Source organism: Anomalospiza imberbis, chromosome 26 (genome assembly GCF_031753505.1).
Source record: "Anomalospiza imberbis isolate Cuckoo-Finch-1a 21T00152 chromosome 26, ASM3175350v1, whole genome shotgun sequence".
Lineage (NCBI taxonomy): Eukaryota > Metazoa > Chordata > Aves > Passeriformes > Viduidae > Anomalospiza > Anomalospiza imberbis.
Window position 1 is genome coordinate 4,521,646 of NC_089706.1, and position 17,938 is coordinate 4,539,583.

General features: G+C 49.8%; 1 protein-coding gene across 3 annotated transcripts in view; it reads right to left on the minus strand.

Moving 5' to 3' along the window:
* C26H6orf89 (chromosome 26 C6orf89 homolog) overlaps positions 1-14,268 on the minus strand; it is a 24,679-nt gene extending 10,411 nt beyond the window's left edge. The window contains exons 1-3 of one of the 3 annotated variants that reach the window (XM_068173584.1): positions 14,156-14,268; positions 10,585-10,792; positions 9,051-9,216 (exon numbers count right to left, since the gene is read on the minus strand). In XM_068173584.1, coding sequence (XP_068029685.1) covers positions 9,051-9,216; positions 10,585-10,773 — 355 coding nt within the window. In that variant the 5' untranslated portion in view covers positions 10,774-10,792; positions 14,156-14,268. Of the gene's footprint in view, positions 1-9,050; positions 9,217-10,584; positions 10,793-11,136; positions 11,373-11,801; positions 11,915-14,155 lie in introns of those variants that run through there. The other 2 variants (XM_068173586.1, XM_068173585.1) reach the window with 2 other exon arrangements.
* Positions 14,269-17,938: the final 3,670 nt, after the last annotated feature.

Consider the following 17,938-nt stretch of genomic DNA (forward strand, 5'->3'; position numbering starts at 1 on the left):
CGTCTCTCGGCTTTCTCACCCCTTTTTGAGGGGCAGCCTTCAGTTTGTTCAACAGAGCTTCAGTTCCCCATCGGCCATAACCACCTAATATTTCCTTTTATGTGTTATTATTTCTCCAGAACAAGAGCTGCCTTCTCCCCCATGTCAGGAGAGCTCCTAGCAGAGCCAGGGCTGTGACTTTCAGCTGCTAACACAGCACAGACCAAGAGATAACAATCTTCCCTTAAAACACATCTATGATTAATACTTCAAGGAGTTTATGACTCTACTTTCCACTATGCAGAAAAATAATTTTCAAGTCACCCTCAATTTAAAATGAGTACCCCGCCCTTCTTGGCTGTTTTCACAGAGGATCTCCCAAATTTTTGGCTGCCCACAGCAAGAGAGGGGTGTGTGTGCACAGCTCCAGAGATGCTGGGTGTGGATGAACAGATTGTAAACTCAAGGCTCCTGAGAAGACCTGGCCCTGCTTCTGCCTGGTGCAGCAAAGCAAATTAACTCATGGAACTTGCCCACACGGTTGTGAGAGCAGGATCTCAGCAAGCCCTGCTCTCTTTAGGGACCATATAGAGGCCGCAGGATAATTCTGCCAGTGCAGAAGGTTCAAAGGGAAGTCTCTACCAGGGAGAACTTTTGTTCCTGCAGGATACAGAGCCAAGGGCTGCTCCTGACCCTAACAAAGTGTTCAAAACACAAAACCTCCTGCTTGTAGCACTGCAGGTGTTAAGGCAGTTTGCTGCCTCCCCACCAAGCTGGTTTGCTCCCTAGCACTCAGGGCTGCAAGGCTGAAGCAATCTCCACCAGGCAAGCACCAGCCAGGTCTGCACAGAGAAGTCTGGTCCCAGAGAAGACCCCCCAGGACCTCACAGCCCCCCCAGGTGTTGTGCCCATAGGGGCTGTTGCTGCCATCACCCACAGTAACTGAAAGGAAGCTCCCCAGAGGACTGGCTGATGTACTGAGCAGCTCCACAACCTGCAAAGGCTGGTTCCAAATCCCAGAGTCCGCTTTCTGAGGATGAGACTATTCATTCCCCAGACCAAACACATACTTCAGCGGGGCCAATCCTTGGAATATTCAAGTAACTTCAGCAAGCATTAGATGAACTCAGGGCTCCCAAGAATGGCTGTGCACTGAATATTCCCCAGACATTTCTCTGTCCTTTCTTGTAGGACCATTGTACAAACCTGGGTGTTTCATTAAAAGGGGATTCTGCCCCTCTGCCCCGCTCAGGTGAGACCCCACCTGCAGAGCTGCCTCCACTCTGGGACCCCAAAACAACACGTGGAGCTGCTGGAGTCTCAAGGAATCCACAGAAATGCTCTGAGGGCTGGAGCCCCTCTGCTCTGGAACCAGGCTGGAAGAGCTGGGGCTGTCCATCTGGAGAGGAAAAGGCTCTGGGGAAACCTTAGATCCTGTTCCAGTGCCTAAAGGAGATCCCAGAGAGCTGGAGGGAGACCTGGGACAAGGCCTGGAGCGTCAGGATGAGGGCGATGGCTTCCACTGCCAGAGGGCAGGGATAGATGGGATATTGGAAAGAAATTCTTCCTATGAGGGTGGGGAGGCCCTGGCACAGGGTGCCCAGGGAAACTGTGGCTGCCCCATCTCTGGCAGTGTTCAAGGCCAGGCTTGACAGGGCTTGGAGCAACCTGGGATAGTGGAACAATTTAGGCACCAATTCATGATCACAATCCATGACACAGGTAAATCCCTCATTCTTACTTTACAGATGTAGGAATTCCAAGCTCTGCAGTTACCAGGTGGCACAGTTTGGAAGAGGCATTTAGAACACCTTGTTGCACAAGCAATGTTTCCATCTTGCTGCAAATTCTTAACTAGGCTAAAAATTAATTTGATCATTTATAATGTCATGTCAAAGTCAGGCTAAACTAATGGGCTCTTAAGTAAGTCAGGCAGGAAACAAGGATTATTAATTACAGCCTGCAAGTCCTGATTAAGAACTGCATCAAAGTGGGGTTTTAAATATATACTACAAAGAGTGTCCCTGTTCAGCACAAGATCCTCACCCCTCCCTCATATTGAACTTTTATTGTAGCTCTGGGTATACTGAACATATTTATGCCATGAGAAGAAAGTACCTCCCAGTTTGGTTCACAACATTTTTAGGAACAGCTAGGAACAAAATAACAACTAAAAAAACCCCATTATCAAGAACCCCTTTATTGTTGTTCTGGGTAGAAGTCAACAGCTTGAAGAACTGCTCGTTCAGCTCACTAATGGGTAACGGCTGCTCCACCAGCACAGGGATCATTAGTCAACCTTGAGCAAAGCACGAAAATGATTTTGATCCAACCAGACATTGTGAAATCAAGTCTGCTGAGCCGGGCCCAAGAGGAATTCACAGCCCACTGGGGCAAAAGAGCATTATTTCCAGGAGAAATCTGCACCTACCAGTCTCAAGAATGGAAGGCAGGGGCCAAGCTGTCAGGAAAGCATCCAAAGTCCACTCCAGCTGCACCTCTGGTTACCTGCCCCAGCGACAGCTTGTGCTGATGAGTAATCTGCCTCAGAGGAACAGCTTTGGAAACAAATCCCTCCCAGCTGCTGTCACCTGCCTGATGGTGGCCTCAGCCTGTAAAAGGTTTGACGTGTCTGTGTCACAAGTGCACAGAGGGCTCTGCCAGGCTGCTAAATGCCTCTGCAAGAGGACACCTATGGCAAACGCTCATCACAGGGAAGTGAATCCAAAGTAAGGATTCACTCCACAAATGAGGAAACAAGAAATTTTGGAGGCTTCACAACACAGAAGTAAAAGGAAGAGTATTTAGTGTTCCACAGCACCACAATGGTTTGGGCTTAGTTTACTGCCAGCAAACCCAAATAAACAGCTCACTGGCTGAACAAAGGCCAAAGTAACAGAGTATGAACAGCTTGGCACCACTCTGCCCTGCAAAGTCAGCCGTTTTTTTCCCCCTTTGAACGAGCCAACACACGTCTGCTGGTTGCTCTCAGGTTATATCATAAAAGGGTTGTTTACACACACAAAAGATCAGATAAACTGGCAGCTGTGCAGTGATGAGAGGGAGCCCTGCACATGCTGTGACCCACAACCACCTCCAAATGCTTCAGCCCACAAAGCGGGTGCATGAAAGCACGCACGAAAACAAGAGCAAAAACCAGCTCAACTTTGCTGAGGAAAAAAAAAATAACATCCTTTGAGAGCAAGAGGAGAGGCAACAAGTTAGAAATCAGATCCTGACTTACCTCCCAAGCAGCATTATTGCTCAACCCTTCATTCAGAGCAGGCCTATGCTCCTTGGGCTCAGGAATCCCTGAGACAGAGCATGGGCTGCAAAGCCCATGGGCAAAGGTGGATGAACATCGGGGTGCTCAGCTGACAGGGAAAAGCTGGATGAACACCTGGGTGCTCAGCTCACAGGGAAAAGCTGGATGAACACCTGGGTGCTCAGCTCACAGGGAAAAGCTGGATGAACACCTGGGTGCTCAGCTGACAGGGAAAGGCTGGATGAACATTGGGGTGCTCAGCTCACAGGGAAAAGCTGGATGAACACCTGGGTGCTCAGCTCACAGGGAAAAGCTGGATGAACATCGGGGTGCTCAGCTCACAGGGAAAGGCTGGATGAACACCTGGGTGCTCAGCTGACAGGGAAAAGCTGGATGAACACCTGGGTGCTCAGCTGACAGGGAAAAGCTGGATGAACATCGGGGTGCTCAGCTCACAGGGAAAAGCTGGATGAACACCTGGGTGCTCAGCTGACAGGGAAAGGCTGGATGAACCCCTGGGTGCTCAGCTCACAGGGAAAGGCTGGATGAACACCTGGGTGCTCAGCTGACAGGGAAAGGCTGGATGAACCCCTGGGTGCTCAGCTCACAGGGAAAGGCTGGATGAACACCTGGGTGCTCAGCTGACAGGGAAAAGCTGGATGAACATCGGGGTGCTCAGCTGACAGGGAAAAGCTGGATGAACATCGGGGTGCTCAGCTCACAGGGAAAAGCTGGATGAACACCTGGGTGCTCAGCTCACAGGTAAAGGCTGGATGAACACCTGGGTGCCCACGCTGCTCTCAAGAAGCAGCAAGTCTCCATGCAAGGCAGGCATGCTGGATGCTCCCCTTCTGCACAAAGCTGTGCCAAAGATAAAAAAACACTTCAAGGCTGGAGTGAGAGAAGCATAGGGAAAAGTGTTTTGCCTGCAAAGGGTTAAGATCAGGGAAGAGACAGGGGCTGGCCAAGTGCCAAGGCAAGTCTCCAGCTAAACCCAAGGTGGGCCAGCCAAGAAGCAGAGGCCGCTGCCCTCTCCCAGTAACCAGCTGCTGCCCTCCCCCAGTAACCCAGCCTGCTGTGACCCATCCCCACAAATAGCTCTGGCACCCAGCAGGCTTTAGTAACACACTGACAGGCCATTTACAAGGTGTTGCTAAACACTGCTCCTCCAGCTGGGCTCCTTTCTCTACAATAATTACACACAAAGCCGTAAACATGATTTTAGCCCTACTGGTCTAGGCAGAAAGGGGTATTTAACACTTCTTCTCCAAGCTGGGGATAACTTGCACAGGATCTCTTTTCCAGCACTGAGATCCATGTGTGCTTTTGTCTGATTTTAGGTGTGCTGAGCAGTTACTGACCCAGCTGACTCTGGGCTGTGCAGGATGAGTGTGCCCAGGACCAAGTCATTATTAAAAGCAAAGCTGAATTTTCCTTGAGGTCATTACAACCTCTGCTACCAGTACAACCAGTACAACCTCTGCAACCAGTGCAAATTGTCACGTTGGACCACAGCCTGTTCCCTACTGAGAGACCTGCTCTGCTGAAGTTTTTGAGCTGCAGGGACTGAACTTAGCATGGGCAGACACACAAGTTAATGTGGGAGCAGCTTAATGCTCTGCTTATCACATCATTGCATGGCTGGCAGAGAACAGTTAGATCCAGCTCACATCAAAAATCATATTTAGATATTAACAAAGCTATAGGGATGACAGTTGTGAAGGAAAGAAAAATCAGGTAGAGTGACCACCAGTGCAGTTTTAAAACTTCTGTTAAAAGAATAGAAAACCCCTTTTCATTTGGCTTTACTGCAGACTTTGAGAGCTTATGTATTCCTAATGCTTGCAGGGGAGAGAGGAGCACTTGTACCCCTATTTTGCACCAGAGAACTGAAAACAGAGGAAATTGTCCATCCCAGCCTATGTGAGAAATTAATCCAGAATGCATAGGTCCTACATTTTCCTGGAATAGCATTAGATAGCCATGAGTTAACCCATGTGCCCATCAAAATACACCGTGTTCCTTATGGCAGGCAGACCCAGAGGTCTGACAGCCCACTGCCTCTCTGGGGCTATAAATGAACAGCTGATGTGCCAAGAGCTGCAGGCCCAGAGCAGCCAACGTGACCCAGCACCAGGGCTTTCACAAGCTCTGCATAAACACCAGCTCAGGAAGAGTAAATGCAAACCACATTTCCACAGACCCTTTCCCCAGCCACAGGGACCTTGCCCTGGGAAAACAGCTGGAAGAGAGGCACAGACCCAAGGGTCTAAGAGTCAGCTATCAAGGAACAAAGGGTGGGAACATAAGGTTTAATATGGGAATTGATCTGGGGGAAAAAGTCAGCAAGAAAGAGAGCACAAAGACAGGAAAAAAGGAAATTTACTTTGGACTCAATCCTATAAACAGTGCAAGAGAGTTTTGTGGATGCTGCTCCTCACCTCGGCTGCTCAAAGGTCCACCCACAGCCACTGACAGACAGGCATCCCTTGTCACCCACAGCACAGCTCTTGGGTGGAAGGGACAAGGATTGAGGGCAGGTCACCATGAGCAGGAGGGAGAGGGGAGCACATCCTGCACCTCCCAAAGCCTCACCACTCTTCTGACTGGAGCTCTTGGCTCTCAGGGGAAGCCCAGCAACTGAGCTGCCCTTGTTCTGCAACACAAACCTGGCTGCTCAGCCCACACCTCCCAGCAGACCGGGCTCCAACCTCAACCCCGGACACAGGAAAGCTGCCCCAAAGCTCAGGGGGGACAGCACAGCCCAGGCTGCCCCTGCCTGCCCAGGCACAGAGGAAGGAGCCAGACCACCCGTATCCACACCACGGTAACGTGTGCCAGCACTGCCGGTGGGCCACGGCAGCCTCCAGCTGACAACAGGTGGCTTTCAACAGGAACAGCCCGAGCTGGCTTTGAACTGGTGCCCAAGCACAGAAAGCTCCAAGCTCCATCCTCAGCCCCCTCAAAATTTTCTTCCCAGAACCTACGTAGGGAAAGGAAGAGGAGTCTGTACGTCAAGTCCCTTCATTAGTGGCTTTCTCTGCTGCTCGGGCACAGTGCAAACATCTCCCTTCTAGAGACTCAGAGGGGATGTCATTAAGACATATAAATATCTCCAAGGGATGCCAAGAGGATGTGCCAGACCTATCCATGGTGCCCAGCAAGAGGACAAGTAGTAATGGCCACAAACTAAAACACAAGAAGCTCCACCTCAACCAGAGGAAGAACTTCTTTCCATGGAGAGTGGCAGAGCACTGGAACAGCTGCCAGAGAGGTCATGTCCCCCTCTCTGTACCCATTCCAAACCCACCCGTTCCAGGTGACCCTGCCTTGGCAGTGGGGTTGGACTGGGTGACCTTCAAAGGTCCCTTCCAACCCAAACTATTCTGGCATTCTGTGATGAGAGAACACCAGACCTGCCTGTAAGACCTCCTGGACTTAAACTCTCATCAACAAACAAGACACAAAATGCAGCTTTAGCCCTTCCCTTCAGCAGACCACAAGGCCAAAATTAGGGGCAAAATAGTACAACACACACAAAGCAGGGCTGAAAGAGCTTGGGAGAGCACTCAGCCCCAAGCCATGGAACTCCCTCTTCCAGATCCCTGCTGGATGGTTTCACCAGTGTCCTCTGGGCAGCAAGCTGTGATGGTGACACCAGTGTCACTGGGACAGTGTCAGTGGCTGCAGCTGCCTGCTGGGAAGCCAGGACATGAGGGATTCCCACAGGAACCCAGCCAAGGTTCAGGCTGGGTGCTGCACTCTCCCATTTAAATAGCCAGGGTCTTGTCTGGTTCCTTTTGCCGAGGCAGGATCAAAGTCACTCCAGCCAACCCCAGTCAATCTGTTAATTGGGACATGCTGTGGCTTCTACCACAATCTAATTCAGTGGAAAAGAGAGCAGGAACTGCCTCTCCCCTCTCCTCTTTTTCCCAGAACTGTATTGCTGCTCACCCTATTGCTCATCGCTTCTGAAGACTTACAGGATTCACAGAGGCATGAGGGATTTTATGTGCATTTAAATAACAACACTGCATCCTTCCTCTCCATCCATCCTTCCCTCCCTTTTCCTCTGTTCCTATGGATGTTTCTCCATCTCCTCATCATTCAGCTGGTTTTTCCAAAGGTAGGCCAGAACTGCTCCTGCTCTTCTTTATCTTTACAAGGAGATCCTCATGGTTTCAGGCAGCCCTTGTCCTACAAGCCTTTAGGTCTGCCAAGAAACCTCCTTGGGCTCTTCTCATCCAAAGGGACCGTGTGGTAGCTGAAGGAAGAACCTGTCAACTTTCTGAACAAAAACTGATTGAACAAACACAATAGAACCACAGAATGGTTTGAGTTGGAAGGGGCCTTAAAATTCACCTTGCTTCCCCCTGTGCCATGGGCAGAGACACCTTCCACTATCCCAGGTTGCTCCAAGCCCTGTCCAAGCTGGCCTTGAAAGCTTCCAGAGATGGGGCAGTCACAGCTTCTCTGAGCAACCTGTGCCAGGGCCTCCCCACCCTCATAGGAAAGAATTTCTTCCTAACATCCAACCTGCCTTCAAATTTAGGCCATCCCCCTTGTCCTGTCACTCCTGGCCCTTATGAAAAGTGAAATGAGCATTAAAATTCCCACTGGATTCCATCTCAATACAGGAGCAGGGGAGTGTTCACCCATGGAAAAGCTGGAATACAGTAGATAAGCAGGCTCTTAATGTCAAGTGCTTATCAGAGCCATCTTCTCACCTTTGTTTTTCACTCCCAGAGATATCCCAATCTATAAGGAATAAGAGGAACAATGGGGGATACCCTGTCCCACCCATATGAATTGGAATCAACAGAAATCCCACGTTAGCGTCATCGGAAAAGAGGGAGGGAGAGAATGCAGAATGGTGCTGGCATTTCAGGGAGCTCTTTTTAGCTCTGGCAGGAAGGTCAGAGCCAACACAGACAACTCCAACACAATGAGGTGCCCAAGCTAAATATAAACCTGACAAGGGCACAGCTACAGGAGTTGGTTTTTACAGTGAGCCACCAGACCATCAACATTGTGCCACATCCCTGCTTAAAATAATTCACAGCTTTATCATCTCTGACAGTCTTTGTGTTCCAGCAGAGGCAGAGTCCAGGCTTGCACCCACCTGCCAGGCTAAGTCAGTGAAACGATTAACCAAAATGAGAACTAGCCAAACTTTTCCATTTCTATTATGGCATTCTAGGAAAATCTAGGACGTTGCTCTCCTGTGATGGGATCACCTCACAGGGAACCCTTATCTGACTTCCTCATACACACACACTGCCCTTAATGTCACGTAAACATGACAGCACTCAATCCCCCAGGCCTTTCCCAATATATCACTTGGCAAAAACTCCTTTTCCTTAAACGAAGCCACAAGTTGAGGTTTTTACCCTTTGCTCAAAGATATCAAGATTTGGTTGAGAAACTGGTTTTACCTTACTCAGAAAAAACAAGAAAAGGTGACATTTGCCTAACTGAGCTATCTCAGTTCTGGTTCTCAGAAGTGCAGAGATTTCTAGAGAAAACGGAACTCTTGTGGAAGAAAGACCCGAGGTGTTAAAAGCAAGGAAAAGAGAATGTGCAAGAAGAAAATTATCAAGTTAGAGATAAAATATGCTTCAGTCCCAGTGAAGCTAGAACTCAGGATGCTATTTTTAAGTACAGTGGTAGGAAAAGAGAAAACCATGATGCCAAGCCAGCAACACATTTGTGGTGCCCTGGAGATGTTCGAGTGACTCTTGTGGCTGGTATTTAAGTTGGTATTTCTTGCTAGGCTTATGTTACAGCAGGGAAAACATTTCCTTACTCTCCAACATGTACTTCTTGGCAATGGGCAGGGACAGCAGCCGGATGTGCCCGACGAGAGAGCCCCAGGCCTGGGCTCTGGAGAGCGGCGCTTCGGGTGGCAGCGGGTTGTAGGGCTGGATCACCAAGTAAACAGTCAGCAACACCAAGCCCAGGGTGAGCAGTCCCTGCAAGGGGAAAACAGGCACGGAGTTAATGACACTGCAGGGAGCTGAGGGGTCCTCACACCAGGACACACCTTCTGCTGGTATCAAAGGGCTGTGGCTGTGCACCACAACACAAAGACTCTTATTTTTGCTGTGTCTCCTTGTTCAGCTGCAATGCTATTTATGTACACAGAGTTGTCAGCCAGTTTTATTATTAGGGCTGTCCACGGATGAAATTAAGCAGCCATCAAACCCAAGCCACACAAACAGCTTTGTTCCTGTATTTTAGCACTGCAAATAATCCAGCATGAGATCAATCAGGATTATCTACAGATAGTTCCTTTTCCTCCCTACCTAATCAAATAAAAACTTGCACTCCTGCCATGCCTCTTACACAAGGAAAACCCCGTGGCTCTTGCAAACATCCGTCAAGCCTCGAAACACTTTGGCAGAGTTGGCACCAGCTCCCTCCTCCATACCAGAATCCCAAATAAGCCTTAAAGAGATGACATGACGCATTTCTCCCCCTGGCCAAAGTCAAACTGAATTAACAGCAAAAACAAGAACAGAAGCTGAAAGTTCAAATTTGCAGTTTCCTGTTCTCCTGCCTCATTTTACAGCTTTTTATAGGACACGAGGAAGAGAGCTTGAATTTTTTTCCAAATAAAATCCATTGCAATGGATTTGTAGAGATGACACTAAAGTATTACTGAATATTATGTCAGTGGGAAGCTTTTCAGACTCGAGGCAAACATCTGGTCTAGTGGAAGCTGTCCTGCCCATTGAAGGGACTTGGAACTAAATGATCTTTAAGATCTCTTCCTACTCAAACCAGTCTGGGATTGAATGGTCTTAAACCTATTAACAGTAGCATCACTTTGCAAGAGTTTTTATAGAATCTTTTAGCTAAGGCTTTTAAAGCATTTTTCTACCATCAAGCATGATGATAATAGCTTTATTTCATAGACCAGAAGGAGAATAAAGACATGTAGAAGTTTGTGGCAGGGTCAGAAACAGAGCCATGTTTACTTCATTACTCAACCCTGAACTTCAAGAATCTCTTTCCTTCCTCACATTTCCATTCAGGATGCCAACACTAGGAATCTTAGTCTGAAAAATCAATCCAAATCTCATTATTTAATAATTTATGGGAGAGGAAGATGTGGACCACGTAAATTTACAGCACACATGAGCAATTCCAAATCTTGGGCAGCTATCTCCTGTCCCCAAAGCAGCTCATGGCATGAAGGAAGGAAGCTACACTTCACAGCTTTTTAAATAAAGATCCTGGGAAATTCATCAAGAAAATGCAACGGGAAATAAAAAGCTCGGGTGCAAAGGAGAACCCTGACCCTCAAATGCTGTGTTCATGCACAAAAGTTGTCTTACCTTGTAGAGAGCCGCTAAGACAGGGTACCGTGGAGGGCCCCTCTGGGGTTCGTTTCTCTCCAAGAGTTGCTTGATGAACTTCTCAATGGCTTTTTCGGACATGCCACACTGGTGGCCAGTCTGCCTCACCAGATCAATGGTCTCAGAGAGCTTGTCATAGATGCTGAGCTCGTTGGCTGAAAGCTCCATGGCTTCTGAGGAGAAATCCCTGAGGAGAGATGGGGTGCGTTAACAGGAATCGACTGCAGCCACACAACCCAACAGCAGCGCGTGCACAGCCATCCCAGGAATGTGGCAGTGCCCAGGAAAGAAGGAAGGCTCCTCTGGAGCAAACCTGCTCCCAGCCAACAGCACAACACTGAGCTGCTCTCCTAATAGTCTCTGCTGCTTCAAGATCTCCCACCGACTCAAAGAAGCCGTGAAATTTCCTGACAAGAGCAGAACCGGCCGAGATTCGCAGCTTATGTAAATGAACAAAGCTTCCCAGAAATCCATGAAACTCCATTTATTCATCTCCTCCAAATGAATCCATCCCATAAAGCAATTGCTCACCAAGTACAAAAGCCAACAATACAAAGCTGATCATCGCAGGCAGCAGCCCTGCTAAGCCCTCCCGCGCTACAATTTCAGTCGCTTATTTTAACCCAGATTTGTTTTCATTAAATCCCCCGTCAGCAATGGGACAGGACAGAGAAACAAGCACAATGTGTCGGGCAAAGTTTGGCAGTTTACAATTTGTTTAAATTTTCGCAACCTAATGTCAAAGCCAACTGATTATTGAGTAACAGCAAGTGAGAGCAGCTACTCTGCAGGCAACAAAGCCCCCCACCTTCCTCTCCAAGTTTGCCTGCAGGTCAGAGATGCCACAGAACTATCTCAGCAAGAACTCCATTGTGCTGGGTGACAAAATGGCATTTGACAGCAAATTATTTCTCACTTACAGGAACACACCCATGAGAGATCAACATTAAGTTGCAAAAAAAAAAAGTATATTCCTCTACCACTTGCACTCTGCCACAAAGGCCTCTTTGAGAGCAGCTGATTGGCTCAAGAAAAGAGGTAAAGAAATTGCTGGACAAGGTACAAGCTGCCAATGTGAGAATCACACTGTAAAAATTTTTCCCATTGCCTGGGATAAACACTGGCACTGCCTGGGGGAAAGGCAGCATCTGCAGAGTTTTGTTTTGCCTCTTGTTTCTGATGTGGGTAACACTAACCTGATCAAACTGGGCCAGCTGAGAGAGAGTTGAGCAATGCTCTGCCCTGAGAGCACAGCCTGAGGATCATCACATAAAAACACAAGAAGCACGATGGATAATCACAGCTGAAAACTGAAATCATGCCCCTGTCCCCGTTTTGCTCTACAGTTTCCTGGCCCCAGGAAACAGCTCATGAATCTACCTCACCCAACTCACCACCCTGCTCCCCAAATTCTGTCCCTGCACTGTGAGAACTGTAACTATTCACAGGGCTCTGCACACAGCTGCCAGCACAGCCTGCCTGGGAAAGCACAGACCTGCTCTGCTCACCTGAGCACACACTGACCAGCCCTGAGTAACAAGCCACCAAAACTTAGATTTGCTCAGCTGTAATTTGTTCTGGCTGCTCCCACAGTACAAAGCAACCATAATTTTATGTATGGATAGAACTAGAGACATGATAAAGTTCAGATTTGAACTCGGATTTGCCTTTAAAGAACTGGCTGACAGCTCTCCCCCTAACCACCTAAAAGTCACAACTCAAGCAAGGGTGATGTTAATATCTTCTTTTTAATGCAACACTGGGATGTATTTTCAAACCCCCCAGGTTTCACAGCTTCAGCGATTGCTCCTCTCCCCACAAGATCACCCCTGTTCTGCCCTTGCACATTTGTTTATGTGGTCATGTGGAGCATCAGATCAGGAAAATTATCTGGCTGAAAAATAACCCCAGTTTGTTTGGTCAGCAGCTGCCTAAGCATTCAACTCCAGCAGTTAATGTCAGATGTTATATTGACATCAGTGTCAAATTTCTAGCCACAGCCACAGAAACACCAAAAAGATAAAAATGCCAAATTAAAACCCAAGCCCGAGAACATACTGCACTGCATTGCCAGGTTAATTAGCTCCTCTTCTACTGAAATTCCCTGCATTCTATGCAAATATTTGTCCCAGATCTTGCCACCTGAGCAGCCCCATGGGCAAGCAAAGCAGGTTGGGTCAATAATATCTCATATTAACCTCTCCAAGACAAGGACTTTTTTCCTCATCTGTAAAGCACCTGCCACACACGTGACAATAAAAACAAGCCATTGCTTTACCAACTCTTTCATTCATGCAATACCCTGATTCATGGAACAAGCAGAAGCCAGCACATCTGCAGGATATTAAAGGCCTTTTTTTTTTTTTTTCCTCCAGCTTTTCTGGTTACTCCAGTTGCCTGGACACTGTAAGTGGTGTGCTAAGTGGTCTAAAAGATTATCTAGTGTCCTCTGGCTCTCGAGTGCCAAAGCTTTCCCCACTGAAGTTGCCCCGTGCAGAATTCCAGCAGATTCAACAAGCTTCTCCTGCTTGCAGGATCTGCCTGGAACCACTTACAACAAACATCCCCACAGAAATGCTGTCAAACACTGCGGTTACCCCTTTTCCAAACAGAAAAATCGTGCTAAAATACAACACTGAGCTATATCCCAGTTCCCACCCCTCTCCATTTACATTCCACTCTTGAACAAACACCTTTGTAGACAACCCCTGTAAATCACAGACACTAAAAACCCAATCCAGCTCCTTGACAAACTCAATCCTCAAGCTAGGAAATAAGGCATTATGCTACCACATTGTTGGGAGAACAGATGAAGCCTTAAAAAACAAATAAGAACCCATTATTTCCCTTCCTATCCCTACGATACAACCGACAAAATAATAACAACAGGCTACTGTACCCTCTTTGCCAGCACACACACTGAGCAGCGCTCATCCCTTGCAAACCCTTTAGAGAGAGGCCTTTGAACGAGGAACCCATATGTTATTCTGGTTTTTTATGAACTCCACCACCCTGGGAGGAATCAGGAGCTCTCTCCACGAACAGAAACAGTGATGGCACTTAGCTTGCAGGGTTTGCACCCCAGCGCCCAGTTCTGCCCGCAGACCCCAGGGTGGTGAGTCCAAGGCTTTAGAATGAAAAGCTTTAGACAGAAACGGTGCTGGGGGAGTCTTTAAAAGGGAAAGCTCGCTCACCTTGCGGGTGAACCTACAATGCTGTACATATATAGAGATACAGATATAAAAATATATTCCCATCTGCTTGATGCCGCCTCCCTGGCCCTGCCAGGGGATCAGGTCCCAGCCTCGCGCTGAAGCCCCTCCGGAGGGACCCTCACCCGGCCACAGCCCCACGGCCTCGCCCGTGCTCCTCTGAGGCAGGGGAGCCCCGGCCAGGGGGTATTCTTAAAAATAAATCAATAAAGCAAGCAGGACACCCCCACACCCGGCTCCAGCCTCCACAAACCGGGGAGCCCCCCAGGCCGAGCCCGCAGCGAGAGGCCGCAATCCCAGCCCCCCCCCGCGACCCCCGCCCGCGCCCGCGGCCTCACCCCGCTCGCGTCCCGCCCGGCGGCTCCTCCCGCTCCGGCTGCGGCCCCGCCCGCCCCGCTCCGCTCCGCTCCGCTCCGGCTCCGGCTCCAGCCCCGGCCCCGGCTCCTCCCGCGGCGGGGCGGGCGCGGCCCCGCTTCCGGCTTCCGGCACGGCCCGGCCCGGCAAGGCACGGCACGGCTCGGGGCCTGCGCACCGCTCGGGGAACCAGCACCGCCAGGGGAACCGGCACCGCCCGGGGAACCAGCACCGCCCGGGGAGCCCCAACACTGCCCGGGGAACCAGCACTGCCCGGGGAGCCCCAACACTGCCCCGGGGAACCAGCACTGCCCCGGGAGCCCCAACACTGCCCCGGGGAAACAGCACTGCCCGGGGAGCCAGCACTGCCCCGGGGAACGCCAGCACTGCCCGGGGAGCCAGCACTGCCCCGGGGAAACAGCACTGCCCGGGGAACCAGCACCGCCCCGGGGAACCAGCACTGCCTGGGGAGCCCCAACACTGCCCGGGGAACCAGCACTGCCCGGGGAAACAGCACTGCCCCGGGGAGCCCCAACACTGCCCCGGGGAGCCCCAACACTGCCCCGGGGAGCCCCAACACTGCCCGGGGAAACAGCACTGCCCCGGGGAACCAGCACTGCCCGGGGAACGCCAGCACTGCCCGGGGAACCAGCACTGCCCCGGGGAACCAACACTGCCCCGGGACCGCCACATCGCCCAGGGAACACCGCCCGGGGAACACCAACACTCCTCGGGTCTCCCAACACTGCCCGGGGAAACAACACCGCCCCGGGGAACCCAGCCCTGCCCTGGACCCCCCACACCACCCGGGGCCCTCAACACCCTGCTTGGCCCAAAGCCTCAACATTCCCCAGGACCTCACCAACACCTGTCTCTCTGCTGTCCCAAGCACCCCTCAGGTCCCCCCAACACCGCCCTGGGACCACCAACACTGTCCTGTGACCCCCAACGCCTGCACTGGCCCCAGGGCCTCGCAGTGCCACAAACATCCCTCAGGACCCTCAATCACCCCAGTACCTCCCAACAGCCCCCAGCACCCACATCCCTCCCTGCTGGCACCCCCAATGTCCCCCTGAGACTCCCTGCACACGTTTCAGTCCAGAATATGGAGACCCCCTTTTCCAGCACCCATGATTATCCCCATGATTATCTCAGTCCATGATTATCCCAAACCCAGACCAGCCTGAGCCTTCCCTGGATCATCAGAGCTTCTAAGGACCCCTAAGACCCTTCCCAGCACCCATCTGAACCCATAAATACATTGAGACCACCCCCAACAACTACCTGACCCTGTCATCACACACAGACACCCCACCAGTATCTACCTGAGCCCATAAACACCTTGAGACCACACTCCAGCACCTGCCTGATCCCCCGTCATTCGCAGACCCCCCAAGAAATGTCCGAGCCCCCAGGCCCCCACCAACACCTTGAGACATCCCCCACAGCACCCACATGAACCCTCAGCATCTTCCTGAGCCCACAGCACACCCAACACTGTCCAGAACCCCCAAAATCTTTCACAGCCACATCTCACAGCATCCCTAACACCTCACTCCACCCCCCAGCACCCCATTAGTCCTCAGTATCACCCTGCAGCCCCCCCAGATCCTCCAGCACCCGCTGGGAGACCCTCACAATGCCCCCTTGACCCCCACTTATCCCCAGCCCCATGGGGGACACATGCTCATTGCCACAGGTCAATTGATAAGCACTGAGGACACGGTTAACACCCTCTAAAAAATGTGGGAAAGCCCTAAAAATTGTGGGAAGGGCTTCGAGGGGTAAAGGGCTGGAGATGGGGCAAGAGAAGGTCCCTAGAGGCACCCCTGGCATGAAAAGCTTGGGAGAATGCAGGAGCGAGGGGTCTCAGCCTCACCCTACTGTCAGAGAAGAGCTTCAGTCCTTAACTGCAATTAAACATATTTTCAGTCAGCTCTTGATTGTGGGTGTGATGGGTGGTTTTGGTATCTCTCTGATGCATTTTCATAGAATCCTGGAATGGTTTGTGTTGGAAGAACCTTAGAGATCATCTCATTCCACTCCCCCTGTTCCAGTAGACCAGCTCCCTTTAGAGCAACCTTGTTTAAATTTCAGCCTTGTTTAAGTTCTCGGCCTCAACAACTTCCTGCAGCACTGAGTTCTGCAGATGACTTAAACATTGCAAGAAAAAGGACTTCCTCTACTCAGGTTTGGATTTCCTGCCCTGTCAATCCCAGCCCAGGGAGTGGGATTGTCTCCTCATCTTGATTTTCCTGCCTTTCCATGGGAATGGGGTGAAATTCTGGGAGACACTCCTGGGCGAAACCCAAATCCCATGGCTGGGGCACTGAAAGCTGTGGTTGAAGATTTGTTCCAACTTGTCAGAAACTCATGTGGATTCTCAGCTTCCAAGGTGGATTCATCCAAGCAGGATGATGGTAAATACCCGCTGACTCTGGGCTGGGATCCGAGATCTTCCCAATCTTGGCTTGGCTGAGGCAGCTCCTCTAATTCTTGTGGAGCGCCTTGAGGAATTTCAAACAGCTTTAAAGGAAACCACCTGATTAAAAAAAAAACCATCCTGTGGTCCAAACAAGTATGCATTTCCCTCTTGCTATTAATATCCCAGGCCTTGATCCTCCTCCAAATACTGTGCAGGCGTTTAATGGCTTGCAAAGGAGCGGTGCCTTTGATCCCGGAGTGGGAATGTTTGCTGGAATGTGAATTATTAAAGGTGCTTTCAAGTGCAACACGCTGCCCATGTTTTCCAATGTGATTTATTGCCTGCCTGGTGTTTCTCCCAGCCTGTCAATGAAAAATTCATTTCCAAGTTTGACAGGGAGGTTTGGAGTGTAGTAACTCATGCTTTGGGCACAAACTCCATCCTTTTTCCTAGAGGTGATTTCCAGGGGAATAAGATAGACATTTCTTTCTGCCTGCTGTTCTGGGAAGGCTTTTTTTTTTTTTTCCAGCTCCCACTTTGGGCCCTGTTCAAGCTCCCTGGTCCTTCCCTGCAGCAGCAATATTGCAGTGGAGAGTAATTGCTGCAACTGCTGCCATCTAATGGGAAAATTCAGCCTCCGCGGCCTCAACTCTTCATTTTGGAATCAAATAAAACCGTTTCTTGCACAATCCTGCTGCCACTTGGCCAAGCAGCATCTTCCATATGCATTCCCAGCATATTTAGGCAAAAGGAAAAGCTGATCTGACGGGTGGCTTTACATGGGGAAGTGTTACAGACCTGGTCTCCACACAGACCCAGTAGAAAGTTTTTGGGTTGATCAGGCTGAAATGGTGTTTCTCTTATTACGGATCAAATTTGCAAAGAACATTTGGATTTATATTATTTTTAAATAAAAGAAGAAATAGTGAAGAGGATCCCAAACAATAAGAAAAAGCAATTCCAGATATCCCAAATATCAAACCCCCCAGGCACAGCTCTGAGCTGAACCACATAAATCCTTCCTGAGAAGCTGCTCCATCACAAAAAATATTGTATAAAGAAATACGGTAAAGAGCGATGGCCAGGGAATGGGAGCATTAAATATATTACATTAAGAAAATTAAGTGTTTTAATGATGGGGCCGAAGGAGAATGACTTGAGGTAGGCTGGAGGGAGATACAGGGGATGGAGACTTAGGGTACAGAGGTACTGTAGGGATAAATCAGGGTGTGAAGGAAAAATAAATCATCCCTAAAAGACTCAGAAATTCCAGAGTCACTGCAAAGTTGGACCCTGGCTGGTGACGCTGATATATATAAAATATATATAATTATATATGAAA